General features: G+C 43.6%; 1 protein-coding gene across 5 annotated transcripts in view; it reads right to left on the bottom strand.

The window, feature by feature from the left end:
• The window catches only part of rimbp2a (RIMS binding protein 2a), a 142719-nt gene that overhangs the window by 32835 nt on the left and 89114 nt on the right, over window positions 1-20770 (bottom strand). For all 5 annotated transcript variants that reach the window (XM_063209803.1, XM_063209806.1, XM_063209807.1 and 2 more), the window contains 6 exons: window positions 17171-17260; window positions 11849-11971; window positions 8894-8998; window positions 5195-5245; window positions 2020-2227; window positions 1295-1557 (listed from right to left, as the gene is read on the bottom strand). In XM_063209803.1, the coding sequence (XP_063065873.1) occupies window positions 1295-1557; window positions 2020-2227; window positions 5195-5245; window positions 8894-8998; window positions 11849-11971; window positions 17171-17260 (840 nt within the window). The remainder of the gene's footprint in view (window positions 1-1294; window positions 1558-2019; window positions 2228-5194; window positions 5246-8893; window positions 8999-11848; window positions 11972-17170; window positions 17261-20770) is intronic.

Genomic DNA, 20770 nt, shown 5'->3' with positions numbered 1-20770 from the left:
CCCAAACACTACGGCTTGGTTGTTTCATGTAACCTGTCCATTTGTAATACATCATCGTTTACACCCCCCTGCCTCCCCCGTCGACTGTTCGCTGATTTTCTAGGATGGCTAGAAAATTATACAGTGTTGCCCCAGATTATAAGATCCAGATGTAACGTACAGAGGGAAAAGAGAATTGAACATCAGGTTAGGTAGGACCAGAGGAGGAGGAGGGAGAGACTGGCCCAGCCGTGGCTTAATCGGCTGGGCACTGGAGTGCTAAGCAGGTATCCTGGCGACGCCATCCATGTACTCCACCCAAAGATTTTGACTCCGCACATCGGCTGGCAAAAGCCTCGAGCTCGGTTCTCTCAGTGTTTCGCCAATCAGCAAACAGTTGAGAGTGGTGACATAGAACTCACCCGCGAGCTCCGTTAATCATTGGTTAAGGTAACTATATTCACACTTTCATTTTGTTATTTGTATGCTTTTGCGACACTATAACGTAACAGACATGCTAATAAAGCACAATATGGGCTTTCATTTGAGTTTGGAACTTCAATTAATTTAAATGATAGAGTAAAACCAGACCATCTCCCATCGTCCACGGAGACGGATTCCTCATGGCTTTTGCCAGACTGATTGACGGAGTCAACAGTTGGCTATTTGCCCAGGCTACTAAGCAGGTGGCCCGGGTTCAATTCCTGACCCGAGGTCATTTCCAGATCCTCCCCCGTCTCCGTCTCTCTCCCACTTGCTTCCTGTCCCACTTTTCACTATCCTGTCTAAATAAAATGGAAAACCCCCCAAATACAATAATTAATAAAACAAATAGGAGGGAGAGGCTGGCTGGAAAATGATACAGTGTTGCCCCAGCTTATCAGATCCAGATGTAACGTACATGAGAATTGAGAATTGAACATCAGGTTAGGTAGGACCTGAGGTGAAGGAGGAGGATAGCCTAGTAAACTATCCCCAAACACCAGTGGCCAAAATTATTTTTGCTTTTGAATGGGTCTAGCCTCGGACAATGACCCAGGGCCTGGAACTGGCTGGCCAATCACAACGCAGGAGACTTGTTTAGATTTGTTTTGATTTTTTGGATGCAAAGCGGACAGGGTTTTGAGGGAGTCACGACAAAGCGTTGGCCAATAGGCACAGACACAGTTTGAAAACCAATGGGTTGTTTCCATCAACAATCTCTCAATGTGTCATTCATTGGGGCCAGACTGAATTACATACAATTAATCTCACATTTAGTCTGGTTTATCAGGCTAGGGGGAGGAGGAAGGGAGGGAGGGAGAGACTGACTGACCTCTGGGGGGGCTGCGGCCGCCCTTCGCGGGCTGCCGGGCCTGCTTCTGGTCAGGATGATGGGCTTGACGGACAACGACTCGGGCTTGCGGCGGCGGCTGCTGCTGACACCAGCGGCAGCAGAAGGCCGCTGAGGGTGAGGGAGAGGGTGAGGGAGAGGGGTAGGGAGAGAGCGCGGGAGAGGGGGAGAGAGAGGGAGAAGGAGAGGGAGAGAGCGCCGGTCTGAAGTCTTCAGCGGACTGGAGCCTGCAGTTCTCTCATTGCCTGGAAGAGGCCGTTTAAACAAAGCAGACATTAGCCAGACATCTGTCTGCCTCTCCTTTCTCCATCTCTTCATCGCTCCCTGCCTCTCTGCCTTGCCTGGGCCATAATTACCACACATAACAGGACAACATGGCTTCCCTCAAGGCTAGCAGTAATTTGCTCTTGGTAAGCTACGTACGTAAGTATCTATTTTTGTCTACATTGAGAGAAAGCGGTCTATAGAAATGTTAACATTCTGTAAAGGCTAGATTTATCCATTGTCCTGTGTATATGTTGTCAGAGATTTAAGCATTTAAATGATCAAATGCTACTTCAACCAAAATTAGTGATAACATAAAATATTCTCAGGCATCTATTCATAAAATAAAACATCTGCATATAACATATCTGTTTTACCATAATTGATATCCATCTCAACTGACGTCTCAAATCCTGTTCATCTTACACATATTATCCACTTACTTGTCCTAGTGTGAGAGTGTCTGCTGTTGACAGCGTGCGAGAGGTTTTTCTCGGGGTGATGGCTGGCCTTTGACACGGCAGAGGGGTCGTCAGCGCTCAGGGCGCCCACAGTGTCAACTTCGACTCGAATTCTCTGAAGCTCTTTGGACAACAGGGTAAACTGCTCACTCTGACTCTTGCATCTCTGTTCGAGGCTGCGAACTTTGACCTTTCAGGAATAAAAAACAAAAAAGGAAGTATGTACGTAAGACAGAAAGAGCCAAGCAAGAACATGAGGTGACACAGACGAGATATAGGGTGCAATCCAATATGTGAGCATGCGTCCTCCACTTGTGCTTGTGGCCTCACGTTTTACTGATGCTCCACCTCCGCGGAGAAAACAATTCAGTTTCTCCACTGTCAGCCTTTACCTGATTCTTACCATCTGATATGCTTATGCATATGTCAGCCTAGCCACAACAATTTTCTCTGGACTATTCTTTCATCATCCAGTTTGCAAATGAGAAAGTTACTTAACAATTGAGCTTTTGCGAGATATTGAAATATAATGCTGGTGTCAGTGATGTCATCACAACGTATTACTTCCTGGTACGAGACCACAAGCACAAGTGGAGGACGTAAGGTTGCATATTGGAACGCACACATAGGAATAGAAACACACGGGGAGAAAGCTACGAAGACTGCACTGCTACTGTGGGATCTCTTTCACAGAGGGGAAATGTGGGAGGGAGGAGGAGATGTGAAGATTGTTAAGATGTGCACTCACGTCTTTACATAAAACATAACCCAACATTACATTCACTTGGGCCTGAAAGCGCATATCTAAATCCCTATTCCATGGTCAAATATAAGATGGGGGAATTGGAAAACTCCACGATGCTTTGATAAAAAAAGCCCACCATGGCAGCAGAACCCTCTGAACTGTGCTAATATATATTCAGGATCTTATCTTGGGGAAAAATACTATGATGGTAATAAATGCCATAATTTCATGGGCCATTACACTAACAAAACCAACACAGCTTTAACATTACTGCCTGCCTGCCTAGCAGATTATCATGTCCTCACTATGGGGAAACATTTTTGTTAGCCAACTATTAACTTGGGCTCTGTGCACTTTACAAATGACTGATCTGACCCTAGGGGTGCATTTCTGGAAACCGTAGTTGCTAACTATGTTAGCTACTTTGCTCTTTGCAATGCAATTCCCCATTGACAACTACCCAAGTTGCTAACTGGCTAGCAACTATGCTTTCGAGAAACACACCCCTGAGTTGGTTGATTTGTATAGCAGCATTATATAGCATTGGATGATATGCATCCAAAATAACTTGAATGATACATCAAACCAAACAATATACGGTTGCAGAAAGATGGGAAAGTAAAAATGTTAAATTTGCAATCGAAATATGGCTACGAATGACCAACTGAATGAATGGGAAGGCTTTGGGGGTCATGGAGGACTGGACAATATGATAAATGCTGTATTAATGTGAAGGTAAAACATTCTCAGGGCATATTTATAGTATTGTTTGTAGCACGACATTGCAATGGAATATTTTGTTAAAATTCTATAGTATCCACCTATGAATCTTTATAATCTTTAAGCCATTACATGGTGTTTAACCATATGAGTGGGACTGTGAACATGATCATAAACTACTCATGAACTACTCTTTAGCAATATGGTCCATTAAACTAGCCAGGCCGCACCCCCCTAGTAGCACAACACCTTCAGTGTTGCGTCTAGTTAGGACAGGAGCAATACAAATATCGTTTCTGACCTCCGGAAAAATCGGGAACTCCTCCCATTTTGTCAGGAAGCAAACAACCGGTAGCAAAAAAAGGGAGGCAGGTCAACCATGCCGCTTGGGAAATGTTAATTGTAATGCTCTTGCCAGACCAAGTCTTGAAGAGATTTGAAAGTCGATGATGATCAGGCTACCATTAAACAGCAAAACATGCTAAGGCCAAATTATACACTAAACTAGTTAGAATATATAATATATACACACAGCCTGTTAGTTTAGTAAATGTGGTGTTACTTAGTTTAGTGTACAATAAGGTATTTTTTCATGGAATAAATACCTCTCTTCTGTTCCAATGATTCTGGTTTGTATCAAAATGAAGATTGACAAAAATCAAACAGAAACATAAGAATGGTGAAACAAAAGGCAAAGCCATTGAACAAATAACATGTGGATAAACAACAACCAAAGGCAATATGGCTTTTCTGAGTGCTTGACTTTAATCAGTCAGATCTGTGGAGTTGACATGGCATGAAAAAGGTTGTGATTTCTTTCTCTGATTCTTTTCTTAGAGTTGAGATTGTTGTAGTGTTGAGTCAGTGGCAGACGTGCATGTCAAATGAACATCAAAATAAATAACTGTGTGTGTGAGTGTGTGTGTGAGTGTGTTTGTGTGTGTGTGTGTGTGTGTGTGTGTGTGTGTGTGTGTGTGTGTGCGTGCGTGCGTGCGTGCGTGCGTGTGCGCGCGTGCGTGCGTGTGTGTGCGTGTGTGCGCATGTGTGTGTCATGTGCGTGTGTGTGCATGTGTGTGCGTGTCCGTGCATGCGTGCGTGCGTGCATGAGCGTGCTTTCACAAGAAGTTTTCAGACAGAACACTGCACAGATCTGAGCTCTCTCACTGTTACAAAACTGTCATGGAATATTTATGTTAACTGTGTAAGAAACTGCAGACATTGCACACAAGTACCATAATATGTGATGTCTTACCTCACATTTGAAAAGTTTTCAAGAAGAGAAAATACATTCTTTGATCTTCTGGATAGATTTGATTTGTACAACCAATATTGCAGTTCAAAATGACACTTTTGCATACCTCTGTAGTTGGACAGGTGCGTAGGATATTGTCATTCAAGCGGAAAGACATCCTGCACACTGTCCATTCCACCAACAATTTTAATACAGTACGTTTCGGTCATCCGACCTTCTTTAGAAATTCCGCACAACTGTCCGTTCTACTAACAAACTTTAATACAATGTTTCGGTCATCCGACCTCTGACCTTCTTCAGGTAAACCCTTAAGAGGGTCAGATGACTGAAATGTTGTATTAAAGTAGTTGTTAGTGGAATAGACAGTGTGTGGGATTCTTTTAGACTTGAATGACAACTGACATTGCAACAGTGTGAGTACACATGACATCCTGTTTTACCTCTAGTATGTGGACGACCTCCTCGCGTTCCTTCTCTGCTTCAGTCTGAGCCTGCAACACAACGTTATGACAAAAGACTGTGAAAAAAAGGAAATGATGATTCACTTCACAGCACAGTCAAATCTCATGCACATCCATTTAAATCAGTGGTCCTCAATCTTTTTTGGAACAAATGCTCCCTGGACCTCATCATACAGTAAGCCTCCCAATGCCCCCTGCCCTGATCTCATCATAAGCCTGCCAATGCCACACTTAATATTAAAATATATAGACTTTTACTCTACCAATGCCAACGAAGCACACCCCCTCTCAGCTGTCTTCTTCCCAACACCTCTTCCCCATCCTATCTACAGTATTGAGTACACCCCTCACATTTCTGCGGATTTGTAAGTGTATCTTGTCATAGGACAAATTCAAGCGGTTATATATGTTGTCAACAGTTCACTAATCATTGTGCCGAAGTGAAATTTCTTTTATGTTGTGCTATGAAAAGATATATTTACAAATCTGCCAAAATGTGAGGGGTGTAATTATGGAAAAAAAAAGCTGGAATGGCCTTGGCTGTGACACAAATAGCCAAGACACTGCACATATTATTATGCCGGGGACCCAGGTATGATTGCGACCCGAGTTTGATTCGTCAGAATCCACCATCAAACAAGCAAACAAAACAAAGACACTCTTGTTCCCATTTAAGGCAGACATTGGCTGCTGGCTGGAAGGACCTGGCTTGGCACTTGGAAGGAGGCTTTGATAGCATCTGTTAGTCACCTAATTGAATAAATTCACAGACCAAAACAAAAACAGAGGACCAAAGCCAGTTGGACAGTGACTAAATGGAGGGACTGGATGAGAGGGCCTGCTGCCCGTCTTCAGTAAGCCAAGCCGACAGTGCTTTGGCACAACAAGAATGCAAATATACAGATAGACAGACTGATAGGCAGGTAAGTAATGCGCATTCAGACAAACAGTGTCGCCGTAGACGCCATGCATGGGAGGAGCTTGAAAGGTGAGTGCTCTGTAGGGATCTCCGTCCCTCACTAACCCCCCTCTCCCAACCCCACCTCCACCCCACACACACAAACACACACACACACACACACCACCCTACCCCTCCCTAGGGGGTTGGGTTTCAACGTCAAATGTTGACAGAAGGCTGCTCTCCCATGTTTGCTGCCTGTCAGCCTTAATTGTTGCGTTTGTTCGTGGCAGCTCATCCTTGCTCAGGAACATGGTGGCAAAGTGCAAACATGCAAGCATGCAAGAGATCATATTACACCAACGTGATGTGTCCCATCTCACAACACCTGCTTCCACCCCTTAGTGCAGAGACTATGCTATAACCCTACTCTCACCAAAATTGTAATGGCTAGGTCTATGTCTTAATGTACTACTTAAAGTGATACTGTCCCATCTTTTGAAATAAGCTTATTTTACACCTCCCCTTGAGTTAAATAATAGTATTTTACCATTGTCCTGTACTTTCAACCGTTTTCTGACTATGGCAGTGCAAATTTTACCTCCATGCTAGCAGTTAACATTGAGTCCTATGAGACCAGCTCATGGCTAACTGGTCTCATCGGACTCAATGTTAACTGTTAGCTTGGAGGTAAAATGTGTACTGCCAAAACTAGAAAACGGTTGGAAGTACAGGAGAAAGGTAAGAGCCTATTATTTAACTCAAGGGGAGGTGTAAAATAAGCTTATTTCCAAAAATGGGACAGTATCACTTTAAGGCTCTCGGTACTGTCATAGCAATGTTGTTATGATGTAGTTGAGTTTTTCAGCAAATAGTGAATAGGCCAGCCGGCGACCTCATCTGCACAAAAAGGCTAGTGTGGGTTTTTTTTCACCTTGCTTGCCCAGTCACATTTATTTTCCGGACAAACATGAAGAGAGGGAAATGCTATGCAACAGCACCAGAGTAAATTCAGATAATTAAACCTGCAGCTGGTTAGATTTAGGAATTAAAACTCTACCATTTCTAACTTAGTTAAGATGCCTTCAGAGTGGTTTCAGTCTCGATATTTCCTGGTGGAATAATCACCTGGTTGAATTAGACAGGTGCGTAAAGGTCATTTTGAATATGTGGCACTGGATTGTACATGTAAGGCAGATGTCATGTCTTTGTCCTTTTTCAAACATCAGCAGACTGTGGCCTTGTCACATTCGCGTGACCTTAGGGCCCTCTGCAGTACGGTGTGGCTCTGCTATATGAGCCTAAGTGCTTTTGGCAGCTCACTTTGCCTGTACAGCACATGTAACCTGGCGTATTAGTGCGCACTGCTTCCCCCACTCGGGGGCGAGAACTCTCCACCACGTCAATGGGAGTCACAGCACGATACCGCTAGACTAAAGGACCAATCCGATAGCCCAGCACTACCGATACTGTATGAGGCTTCGGTAGGGAGGTTTACTAATGTTCCATGCCAACTCTGGCATGCTAACAAACATGCTAACTTGGGTTATGAATGCATCTATTATGATGGATGATGTTGGCACTGAAATATTTGTTGTTAGGGAGAAAGTGTTGAATAGGCGATAGATAAGAAAAATGGCAATGTCCGTAAGCAGCAGTATAAAAACGTTGGAGATTTTCATGCATTCTAATCATTCCATTTCTGTTTATGTTCACTTTGTTGGGATAGTCAGCCCATGATACTGTAAACAGTAGTATACCACTGCCTCTCTTTTCTCATTCCAAACACTGTCAAAAAACATACATATACATTTATACAGTAGCCTTCTTATGCCAGATATTCCCCAAAGACAGTCTCCAGTGATGCCATCATGTAGAATTTTCTCTAATAAATTCCTTCTCAAACCTTTTCAAGAAAGAACCCACACAAACATCCACATAATAACTTTGGTTCAAAAAGAGGTATTACAACTCCAAAGTTATCAGTCAAACAAGACAGCTACTGTGCCAAATACACCACTGTTTCTCTTCTCTGTTTCTGTTATCTTGTACCAAACACTGTGTCAGTGCTTAGGCTCAAAAATAGGGATTGGAACTCCGAGGTGCCTGTGAAATAAGACAGCCAAAGAGCCAAACGGCTGTGTGTGTGTGTGTGTGTGTGTGTGTGTGTGTGTGTGTGTGTGTGTGTGTGTGTGTGTGTGTGTGTGTGTGTGTGTGTGTGTGTGTGTGTGTGTGTGTGTGTGTGTGCGTGTGCGCGTGATATTTTTAACACATGTATGCCTAATGTTCCTAATTGACCGTACTGTTCTTTTATGTTATCTGTACGCTTTGGCAACACTGTTACCAATAGGCATGCCAATAAAGCATATTTGAATTTGAATTTGGTAGATGGAGAAGAAGAGGTTTTCAGGCAGTGAGTGTTGATGGTTGCTGTACAGCCTGTAAAAAGACATGAGCAAAGGGAGAGAGGATGGCTGAGTGGGTAAGTGTGTGTGGGTGTGTTTGGCAGGGTGAGGTGTTGATATAGGCAGATGTGAATAGGGTGAGGTTTTGGTGTGTGTGTGTGTGTGTGTGTGTGTGTGTGTGTGTGTGTGTGTGTGTGTGTGTGTGTGTGTGTGTGTGTGTGTGTGTGTGTGTTGTGTGTGTGTGTGTTTGTGTTTGTGTGTGTGTGTGTGTGTGTGTGTGTCTGTGTGTGTGTGTGTGTGTGTGTGTGTGTGTGTGTGTGTGTGTGTGTGTGTGTGTGTGTGTGTGTGTGTGTGTGTGTGTCTGTGTGTGTGTACCTTCTGCAGAAGGTTGATCTCCTGCTGCTTGGTACTGAGGACCGCCAGGGCCTGGTCATGCTCCGCCTTCAAATGCTGCGTACGGTCGGCAGCGTCTCGCATATGCTGAGAGAGAGAGAGAGAGAGAGGGACAGAGAGAGGGAGAGAGAGAGAGAGAGAGAGAGAGAGAGAGAGAGAGAGAGAGAGAGAGAGAGAGAGAGAGAGAGAGAGGCAAACAAACAGAGAGATACAGAGAGACATATAGAGAGACAGATAGACAGAGACATCAGTGGGCATGGAGGCTGTTTTATTAGCCCGGTCACACCCTCCTAGTGACGCAACACCTTCGGCGAAGAGATTTGAAAGTCGATGGTAATCAGGCTAGTTTTTTTCTAGTTTAGCGGTATGGTTGGGAGTTTCACATCATGGGAGTTCTACATTTATCGAGATCAATTGGATGCCCAACAAGAGTTTCCAGGGAACACTGCAGACTTTATCCCCCTCTGCTTTGTCAGGATCCCACCCTCTCTCCCTTCTTTCTATCTCTGAGAAGAAATGAAAAAGGATGCTCGTCTACCTTATCAGAGGTGTATCATGCAGGGAAACAGAAGTGCTTTTACGGAAGCAATGACAACACAACAAGTAGTATGATGGAAAATGGTTACAAATATAGTACGTTATTACCCGTTGTGCCCAGTGGTGTAGTCTACTTTTTTGTGATGGGTATATTGTATATTTGAGCATTTTTGAGGTGTGTGTACTGTATATATTTGTGCTATTCTAAATAATGGATCAATCAATTTTAGGTGGGTATACTGAAATCCCTGAAATTTTGAGGTGGGCTTACTGCGTATACCTGCGTTCTACGTAGACTACACCACTGGATGTGTCATTCGAATACAACTTTTACAGAATACTGATTCAAACACGACAGCGACTGTGAAGTAGAAAAAACAAAATCCTCAAAATGACAAGCGCTTGTGTAAGAGACTGGGCGGTGACATGTGGCCTATGTTTTTGGAGGTGTGAGTGTGTGTAAGCTGTATATGGATGCGTCCGGATGGATATGAAAGTCTCATTGATGAATGACAAATGTCCTTGCTTTGTAATTTAGCAATGCCCTGCTGGTTATTGACTATTTGTCAGAGGTGTTTCATGAAGGAAAAATGGTACCGTAACAAGCAATCGACCCGGCGCCACTAAAAAAAATGCACTGTCTACTGGTCTTCTATTAGATATTGATTGTGAGATTAAAAAGGCAAAAGAAACTAGAGCGATAAAATATGAAGAGATGAATGTAGAAAAATAAACAGAACAGAGGAGGTAAAGATGGGATAAGGAGAGAGAGACTACTAGTATGATTTCTGGAGAAACTACCGCATACCTCAAATGACCTAGCCAATTGTTTGTTTTCTCAGACAAACAAACTAAACTTTTTGTGTTACACCATTTTTCACACATTTTGAATTCTTCCTCCTGGGAAAAAGATTTAAGAACTCTTATACTGAGAGACAATGTAGTCTCTGTTTGTTTCACGTCACTGGTCATATAAACCTATGTAAACAGGAAAAACGTGGAAGACTTTGGTCGCATATAACTACAGCCCTGAAGCAACCTTTGCCAATGCTGAGTAGCTACATGCTAACAGGAGGAGTGACAGCACATCGGACTGACTGGGAGGTCGCACAATGCTAGGAGAGGTAGCCTACTAGCCTGATAAACCAGTCTAAATGTGAGACCGGAGTAATTTAGTCTGGCCCCGATGAACGATACCTCGGACGATTGCTGATGAGAACAACCTGTTGTTTTTTCAAACGGTGCCGGTGCTCTGACCAAGCGGCGATCTTTGCCGTTGATGCGCTTTCCCAACAGTGTTGCAAGCTTCGTCGTCACTCCCTCGAAATCCCGCCCGCTTTGATTCAAAACAAATCTCTGTGTAATCTCTACATAGGTTTACATTGGTTTTGCCAGACTCAGGACACAGTGTTCAAAACGTTCTCAGATCCGAGGCCAGACCCACTCGCAGCTGAAAAATGTTGGCGCCCAGCGGGTGGCGCTGGTTTACCAGGCTAGTAGCCTACGCATCATCTCGTCTCACTTCTGAGAAGGACATATTACATTATGGTGGTCTGTTCCATTAACAGAGAAATTGTGATCTGAGTTCTAACAGAAAAAAACAACATATAAAAAAACATATAAATCTACAACCAACCCTAAATTTAGTCAATACTTCACTGCCATCTGAGTACATAAGGCATGGAAGACAAACAGATCTACACTGCTTGTGTGAGGCAATACGTTGTTGTTTGCTTGTCCTCAAAGAAACTCGCTTGCATGCTCAGGTTGCTGTTCCGTCAGATTCAATTACTATTAGATAAATGACCCCAACAGCATCACTACGGCAGAGTAACAGTCTAGACTGCAGTGAGTCAGTCCAATTTATATAACAGTGAATTTAAGTTCTGTGTTTCCTTGTTGATGCAGAATATTAAGACTCTTCTTCATTTGATAGAGAAAAGCCCCACTCTCAAACACAAATCTTGTGGTAGCATGACAAAATAATTTTTCTTCCAGGTTGGGACAGTAAAGGGGTTGGGACAGTACAGCTAAAGGGGTTGAGCTGTAAGCAATTCTTTTTAAAAACTTCTTTGTAACAACGTAGTCTGTAGCAAGTGTTTTCCCACTTTTTCCCTTGAACCTGTCATGAACGTTTCTGTTGAAATGTGCAAATGGTTATGGATTTGGTCTTGTAAACAGGTTACTGGTTCCAATATCACCCATACCAGTAGGATGAAAGTGTATGATCTGTCTGCCTACTACCCACATTCGATTCTGGCCCTGGTCCTTTGCCGACCCCTTCCCTGTCTCTCTCTCCCCACGTTTCAACGTCCTTACTGTCCTAACAAATAAAGGCAAAAAGATCAACAAAAAAAATATTCAAAAACCCCCCCAATAATAACATGGCGTCCTGCTTACCTTTAGGACCTGCTCAAGGTTATCTAGTTGGCTCTGGAGCTGGCTCTTCTCCTCGCGTGCCAAGTCTCGCTCCTGAGTCACAGTACCAAAGGTCTCCCTCAGCTGCTCATAGTCCGACTTCACCTGAGACATACATTTAAAAAATATGGGTTTAGTAACTATAAGGTCCGACAGGCGGACAAAGATGCCTCCACTTTTTGCTTATCACGAAGAAATATGAAGAGAGTAATGCAAAAAATGGTGGCGAAGATCATGTTTTGGCCGATTTAAAAAATGCTTTTCAGATGGACAGATGGACAGACGGACAGACAGACGGACAGAGGGACGGACGGATATACCCTCTTATAGAGATGCTATGGAGCCTAGGACGCTCAAGTAGCTGGACCAAACAGAAGATAACTGAAGAGAATGATAAAGGTCCGCTACACTGTTGCAATTTCCCAAAAAAAAGTTTAATGGCACAACGTTTCAGACGCTCAGTCCTTCATCAAAGTACAACCACTTTTGATGAAGGACTGAGAGTCTGAAACGTTGAACATTGTGTAAGGTAAGGGGAAATGTAGGGTGGGCCCAGTCCAGTGAATGGGTCATGGGTAAGCGTTTAGGGCGTCAGACCCAAAGGTTGCTGGTTCTACTGCCGACCCGCCAGGTTGGGGGGGGGGTGGGGGGGGAGGTGGGTAATCAACCAGTGCTCTCCCCCATCCTCCTCCATGACTGAGGTACACTGAGCATGGTACCATTCTGCCGCATGGCTCCCTTGGGGCGCCATTGGGGGCAGCCCCCTTGCACAAGTGAAGCATAAATGCAATCTCGTTGTGTGCAGTGTGCAGTGTTCACTTGTCTGTTGTGGAGTGCTGTGTCACAATGACAATGGGAATTGGTGTTTCCCAGATGGTTTTTCACTTCTCACTTCGCTATTTCCTTGGGCCACAACATATAGAGTCTACAATATAATCACAGAGCCAAGATACATCGTGACTATATAATGACAATTAAAGGTCTTGCATAGAGATGTGTATTCTAGCATGCAAGCATGATAATAAAGATGTTTATTCTCTCTCTCTCTCTCTCTCTCTCTCTCTCTCTCTCTCTCTCTCTCTCTCTCTCTCTCTCTCTCTCTCTCTCTCTCTCTCTCTCTCTCTCTCTCTCTCTCTCTCTCTCTCTCTCTCTCTCCACCTCCCACTCTCCCCCTCTCCCTCAGCACCTTGGACTTTCAAAGAAGTTGTATACAAAGTGTTGTTCCTTAGGGAGGGAACTAAAAGAGGATTATCTCGTAGCTTCTAAAACCAAGATGATGCAAAAGTGTGGAAAGTGCTGACGGCGTCTCAGGATTCTGCAGGGGGTTTCTGATGAGTCATAGGCTTTACCTGAACATATGGACACTTCAATTTGGCTCTGCTGGAGATTCAAAACAAACCCTCCTTCTTAATAGTACATTATAGTGGTGTACATTGGCACTGCCCTTACAATTCGATTTGATTACCATACGGCAGGTAACGATTAAATTTGAATCGATTCAGCCTGATTCTAGGATGCATTGCAATGCAATACAATTCTACTGAAAGAAAGGCAAACTTTTACATAAGTCCTGAGGCAATACAAGCAGTCAGATATTGGACAACTGAGAAGTGACAATAATATGCCAATAGCTGCTGAGAATTTAAAGAGTCATCAGGGCTTGAACTATGGTAGGACAAAAATGCCCAGGCTTTTATTCCTTCTAAGCTGTGGGCCATTCTATAAGAAAAGAATTAACCCAGCATCGACCCTTAACCTGTTGGGTTGGCGGTATAAATGTGGCAGTGACCAAGTCGTAGTGCATTAGTAAATCTCTGAGATATGTCTATTGTAGTTCTATGGTAGTTAAATTTTCACGGACTATTACCAGAGACGGTTTAGGTAGGAGGGGACATGACAGTGATGTAAGCGTCCATAGAAATTAACGGTGAAGATTCGTAACGCAGATTTCTGGTAACAAGAGCCAATGTGCCTGCTGAGCTGCGTTGCCAGTGATCCAATCATCTGGCTGCATCGGCGCACGCGAAATGTTGTGCATGCTCAGTTGTGAAAAGCCGTTGCTCTCGTGCAGTTATGTAACTACTGCGCCTGCGCTCTGTCAAAAAAAAAAATGTGAGAAAAGTGGCTTAAAAAGCTTTATTTTGACTCGCATGACACAACCAAGTAGTCTAGATTGATCAGTTTTTCACAGTGGTTTCAACCATATAGTTTTCACAACCGCTGGGTTCCCCCGTCCTATACTCAGTTTCCCCATTCATTTTTCCCATTGACTCTCAGATCTGGTCTCACTAATCGCAAAATAGCACCCCAAAGGTGTCAACAAGGTGGCGGTGACTGTCCCGTCTCCTCCTACCTAAACCGTCTCTGTTATTACACTGTTTCACTGGTGGAACAGCATGCATTATGGGGGGTGCCAGATTACCAGTGCTGGCCTGTGTGTCATAGCAATGTCCCTAAGAACCTTCATGTAGAAATTTTAAGCCAATAATAATAATTGACATGGTGTTGAATATTCATTTAAAAGGTCATGTTACACATGTTACAACTGGACGACTGAAAAAAAAGAGAAAAATTCTTCTTCCAACGAGCTATCTTAGCTAACAACTTGTCCAGTGGGGTGTAGCCTAAATGACATGTATAAAAATTATTTTTACTTTTGACTTCTTGCGTACGTATAGTACTCTTATCATATTTAGTACAGATGCCTAAAGACAGAACTGGCCATTTCAAAAGTAAGGCATACAGTACCATTGAAGTAGATGGTAAATCTTCCTCTCCCAAAGTCAACAAGGGAGCAGTGAGGGCAGAGGCGATTCTAGGATCAGATGGGGCCCCAAGCAAAAATGCAAAAGAATGAACATATGAACCAAAATCTATCACTACTGTGGTAAAGTGTGGGCTGTTATTCACTATCTAGGGGCTTGGGGGCCCCTAGCGGCTGCCTGCCTTGCCTGGTGGCAAGATGCGCCTCTGAGTGAGGGGAATCAATAGGGACAGACACCACTCCCTGTCTCACTCCCTCTCCCTCATCGCCTTACTAGTGTGTGTGTGTGTGTGTGTGTGTGTGTGTGTGTGTGTGTGTGTGTGTGTGTGTGTGTGTGTGTGTGTGTGTGTGTGTGTGTGTGTGTGTATGTGTGTGTGTGTGTGTGTGTGTGTGTGTGTGTGTGTGTGTGTGTGTGTGTGTGTGTGTGTGTGTGTGTGTGTCTCTGTATACCTCCCTGTCCCTGTCTCTCTCCCTTATCACCTCACTCATGCTAACATCTATCCTCTGAGTGTCTCCTCCTCTCTGTCTGTTCCCAGAGGAAAGCGTGTGTGTGTGTGCTTGCGTGCACGTGTGTGTGTGTGTGTGTGTGTGTGTGTGTGTGTGTGTGTGTGTGTGTGTGTGTGTGTGTGTGTGTGTGTGTGTGTGTGTGTGTGTGTGTGTGTGTGTGTGTGTGTGTGTGTGTGTGTGTGTGCATGTGTACATGTGTGTGTGTGCGTGCGCGCGTGTATGTGTGGTGTGTGTGTGTGTGTGTGTGTGTGTGTGTGTGTGTGTGTGTGTGTGTGTGTGTGTGCGTGTGCGCGTGTGTGTATGTGTGTGTGTGTGTGTGTGTTTGTGTGTATGTGTGTGTGTGTGTGTGTGTGTGTGTGTGTGTGTGTGCTCGTGTGTGTGTGTGTGTGTGTGGTGTGTAGGGGGGATCGCTCCACATCTCTGCCATCGATTGGTGTTACATGAGAAACGGCCATGGGTGTTGGCGATGGAGAGCAGTACACACAGGGAAGCCCATAGACCAGGCAGGAGCCTCTTGGGGATATGTAGCCCTATATACAGTACGGTGCAGTGAAATACTGTATTGTGTTATTTCAACATTTGTTGATTTCCCAACTTTAAAGGTGCACTGTGTAATATATATATATATATATTTTATTAAAACTATAAGTACAGTACCTTGGTCATATTAGTAAATATTAGTTCATTATTTAGTAAATATTAATGAAAAGATCAGAATTGGCAGTAGACAGCACAGTTTTCGATGATCAGCATAGTTGCAATACCTACTGGTAAGTTGTTCTTTTTAACAAGGCAAAGTGAAATTTCACCAGCTCCAGTTTGTCTGGTTAATTTAGAGCCCTGGTACAATGTGAAATAACCCCGTTCTGGGCCTCCTTTCTGCCTAAACACTGGTAAAACTGACCCCTTTGTCCCCTCTCGCTGTTGGCTTCTGTCGGCCCTTTATGTATCGACTCTCCTCTCCTCTCCGCCTCCGCCAAGACAGATGGCGCCTTTTTGTTCCTGGGCACGGACAGTAGGAGTAGGAGGAGTAGGAGCAGGAGAGGGGTGGGAGTAGGAGGAGGAGAGGGGTGGGGGGTGGGGGATTACGATGCGTCTCTGCCAAGCCTGGCTGGTGCGGTGCCCTGTACTCTTGGCAGTGCGTAACTGTCCAAAATGGCATCATTAACTTGACTTATTGCAGACCACCCCCTCGCAGCGGCCCGCTGTTACGGATGACAGGTGGTTGTTTCGATATTACTGTGTCTGTCTAGTTTTTTTTTTTTCTGAAGTGGTGGCGAGACTGAAGTCGAAATAATTACAATAATCTTGATGGAATGCATAAAAATCTATACATGGGTGTACTCCATTGATTCCAGTCTGTGGTGACTTATGAAAACATTATTTCTCACTATTTCATCAATTAATTTCCTTTGGCTCAACAATCAAAAAAGCATCTGTGGATTCAGTAAAAAAAAAAAAAACATCTGAAGTCTAAGAGAGTACTACAGAGCAGACTACACAAAATAAACATCCTCTGATTTCACACTGCCTATACAGTCCTCTAACATGCAATGTGGTAGGCCTATAGAAAGCTATTGTGTGTAAACTATTATAACTTATTGACAACCTACAATCAGTGACGACTTCATTGAGTAACACATTCCCAGTCAGTGAACAGAATTACTGCTAATTGGAAAAGTTTGCCAGCCATCAGTGGCCAAAGATGCTGAGTGGAGGAAATATTTGCCAGTCAGTGATTCTAATTGGATGAGTTCATCACCAGTCAGAGATTCTGATTGGAGGAGATCATGCACAGTTATTGATCTGCTGGTTCCATTGGTGGTGACACCGGGCTGGCTGCAGTAGGGTGTGGCTGAATGGGTGCAGCGAGGGGGGGAAAGGTGTCACAGATTCTGCCCGACAGCACTGACAGTACAGGGCCAGTGGAAAGATACTGATAACATAATTTGTCATTTTGGGGGCCAAATATTTTAATCTTTCATGGGGCCCAACATTTGTTTGCGGCGCCCCTGTAGTGGCTGGCCACTCACCTGTTCATACTGGGAAGCCTTTAGACTGTGGGAGAAGAGCTGCAGATTGAGACTGTTCCTCTCCTGCAGCGCATCGCTCAGCTCACTCTTCTGCAGAGAGGAAAGAGAGGAAGAGGAAGAAAGAAAGAAAGAAAGAAAGAAAGAAAGAAAGAAAGAAAGAAAGAAAGAAAGAAAGAAAGAAAGAAAGAAAGAAAGAAAGAAAGAAAGAAAGAAAGATTGAGATTTAGGACTTATCCACCAGTTCATAACATACAATATTTTCCCTACAACATTTCCCCTTGGCATGAGAAGGGGGGAGCCCTCTCCTTCATACTCTCAATACAAGAAAGAGAGAAAGAAAGAAAGAAAGAAAGAAAGAAAGAAAGAAAGAAAGAAAGAAAGAAAGAAAGAAAGAACAAAAGAAAGACAGACAGAAAGAAAGAAAGTCAATAAATAGATAAGTAAATACAGAATGATGGAAGGAAATAATGATGGAAAGAAAGAGAAGGGAGGAATGAAAAAAAGGAATCGAGATATGGTAAATTAGAGTGAAATGGAAGAAGAGAAAAGAGGAGAGGAACGGAACGGAACGAGTTCCAGAGATGAGATGAGCCGAGCGCAAAGAATCCATACAAATGAGAGAGAGAGAGAGAGAGAGAGAGAGAGAGAGAGAGAGAGAGAGAGAGAGAGAGAGAGAGAGAGGATTTTGCAGAGCAAGAGGATGAGGAATGCATAAACAGCAGGAAATAACGGAAGGAAGAGTAGAGTGAGGTGGTAAAGGGTGACGGGGGAAAAAAGGATGACAGAGAGTGGAAGAGGGAAAGATAAAGAAGAAAGGAGTGGGGCGGGGGGAGAGATATAAAGTCGGGATAATAAGATGTGTGTTTCACACCATTTACATAATCCACCTACAACATAAAGTGCTCGCGTCTCGGAGGAATATAACTTACGCAATGTAGTACAGTATAGCCCAGACAGTATATATGTATATAGGCCTACTGTATGGGGGCTTTCTGGGTGAGCAGAGTGAATTAATCGTCACATTTCACCATCAGATAAAGACTGACAGCATGACAAATTCTTTTTACGTAACACGTGATGCAGGACCAACATCATTCTCACTCACTCCAGTGGCTTCGCTACACACTGTGTCTGCGAAGATTTTATTTGTAGACTTTTCATCCGCTTTTAATACAATACTTCCACATATTTTAGTTGATAAGTTAAATCAAGTTAAATATATAAATTTTAAGTTGGAAAATGGTGTAGTGGGATGGATCCTGGACTTTTTAACTAACAGAACCCAGCAGGTGAGGGTAAATGGAGTACTTTCTGACAAAATGACATCCTCCACAGGATCACCCCAGGGATGCGTTTTGTCTCCTCTGCTCTATATTCTGTATACTAATGACTGCCGTAGTCAACATGCAAACCGGCACATGTTGAAATTTGCAGATGACTCCATCATCCTCAGCCTTCTCCATGGGAACAAAACAGATCATGGTCCCATCTTAGATGATTTTATTGCCTGGTGTGACAGTTCTCACCTGCACCTGAATGTCTCAAAAACCAAGGACATGATAATTGACCTCAGGCGTAACCCCCTCCCTGCTCTGACTATTACCATCAAGGGGTAGGCTGTGGATGTGGTAGATTCCTACAAGTACCCGGGTAGCTGGATTGATAAATTAAATTTTAACATCAACAATGAAAATATTTACAAAAAGAGCCAACAACGTCTGTTTTGTTTACACAAGCCGGCCAAATTACACTCTTTTATAGGTCCTACATTGAGTCGGTTTTATCTTTTTCTATTTGTTGTTGGTTCAATAACCTCAGTGTGAAAGCAAAAAACTCCCTTGCCAAAATTGTGAAGGTCAGTGGCAAAATTATAGGTGCCCAGCAAAGCAGCCTCACTGACCTGTATAAAAAAGCCACTTTGAGAAAGGCTGAGTCCATTTTATATGTTACTGCCCACCCTCTCCACTCTGGATTTCAGCTACTTCCATCTGGCTCACGCTTTAGGTTCCCATCAGGCAAGACCAACAGATTTAGGCTTTCATTTGTCCCTATTGCCATCTCCCTTTTAAATTCACATCCTGATTGATTTCTTTACCTGATCCCTGGTGTTGTTTATGGTATTTTATTGTATGATGATGGTCTTATTTTATTTATTCATGATGTGTTTTTATATTTTTTATAACCATATTTATGGTCATTTTAACCTTATGACCACTGCACGTTACGTCTGTCCTGTGGTATATGTTGTTGCTGTCTATATGTGCTTATGTCTTGCCGCACACCTAATCGCCCCTTCTAGGGACAATAAAGTTGAAAAGTTGAAGTTGAAGTTGCACCATCGGTGACGACAGCTGCTACACCCAAGAGAAGAGAGAACAGGGGACACCGAGGAGGTGTATCCGAAACAGGAAAAAAAATCCTGCCTGCAAGGAGAGCATTTGGGGGCAGCAAGACAGGCTGTCAAAAGTAAATACGTAGGTTGCTGACGTCCCTTCATGCTGACGTCAATGTCTAAAATTCTTCCGAAATATGTCATCAGCCATTCCCTTTGATGCTGTTTTGTCAGAGGAAAGTGTCGAGAGAATGGGCTTTGGAAGTACATTTCTGGGAGCAACGTATCAAATCAAGGCTGTCTGAATCGTATTGCACAGTGGTGCCGTAAAGGAAGTGTTGATGCTTCCACTTCCTGCTGACTTCAACATTCTGCCAGGCTACGAAGGGGGCTGCTTAATACTGCATTGGCAACAGCCTTGGGTGTCGCCGTTGGGTTTGTGCTTGAGACAACTCTATACTATATGAAAGCAAAAGCGAACAGCTAAGCGGGAAACTCCAACTCCCATTGTCATTGTGACCCAGCACTCCACAGCACACAAGTGAACACTGCACACTGCAGTCAACAAAATTGCATATATGCCTCACCCGTGCAAGGGGGCAGCCCCCAATGGCACCCAAAAGGGAGCAGTGCGGTGGGACTGTACCATGCTCAGGGTACCTCAGTCATGGAGGAGGATGGGGGAGAGCACTGGTTAATTACTTCCCCCACCAACCTGGCTGGTCAAGAGTTGAACCGCCGACCTTTGGGCTACAAGTCTGACGCCCTAACCGCTTTCCCATGAGTGACAGTGACATGAGTGACATGAGAAGACAGACAGCAAAACAGACCAATGGAGAGATGGATGTAGAGGTGTTTATGAATTATTTTTTGATGTGAAACGATCTAAGATTAACTAGTTTAAGGTTAACAAATCCTGAACATTGAATGTTAACTAATGAGTAAGATTAATAGTTACTTCATATGGAGTAGCTATCATAAATATAAAAACAATATACAGTATAAACAGAAAAAAGGATAATAAAATATAATGATAGTGACACAGTATAACATTATAATATAAATAAATAAATAAAGAGAAAGAGAGAGAATGCACGCACCCAATTGCAATTGCAATGCATTGGGACTTGCTGATAGCGAGAAATCTCTCAGTACACACATCACACGAGGAAGAGAAGCGGCATAGAGAGTGTGAGAGAGAGAGAGAGAGAGAGAGAGAGAGATTGAGAGACCGTAAAACACTAAAGAAAAACGAGAGTGGGAGACAG

The sequence above is a fragment of the Engraulis encrasicolus genome, chromosome 11 (assembly GCF_034702125.1).
Source record: "Engraulis encrasicolus isolate BLACKSEA-1 chromosome 11, IST_EnEncr_1.0, whole genome shotgun sequence".
In the NCBI taxonomy this organism is placed as follows: domain Eukaryota; kingdom Metazoa; phylum Chordata; class Actinopteri; order Clupeiformes; family Engraulidae; genus Engraulis; species Engraulis encrasicolus.
The sequence above is the reverse complement of the archived record's forward strand: the minus strand, read 5'-3'. Positions and strand labels throughout refer to the sequence as shown.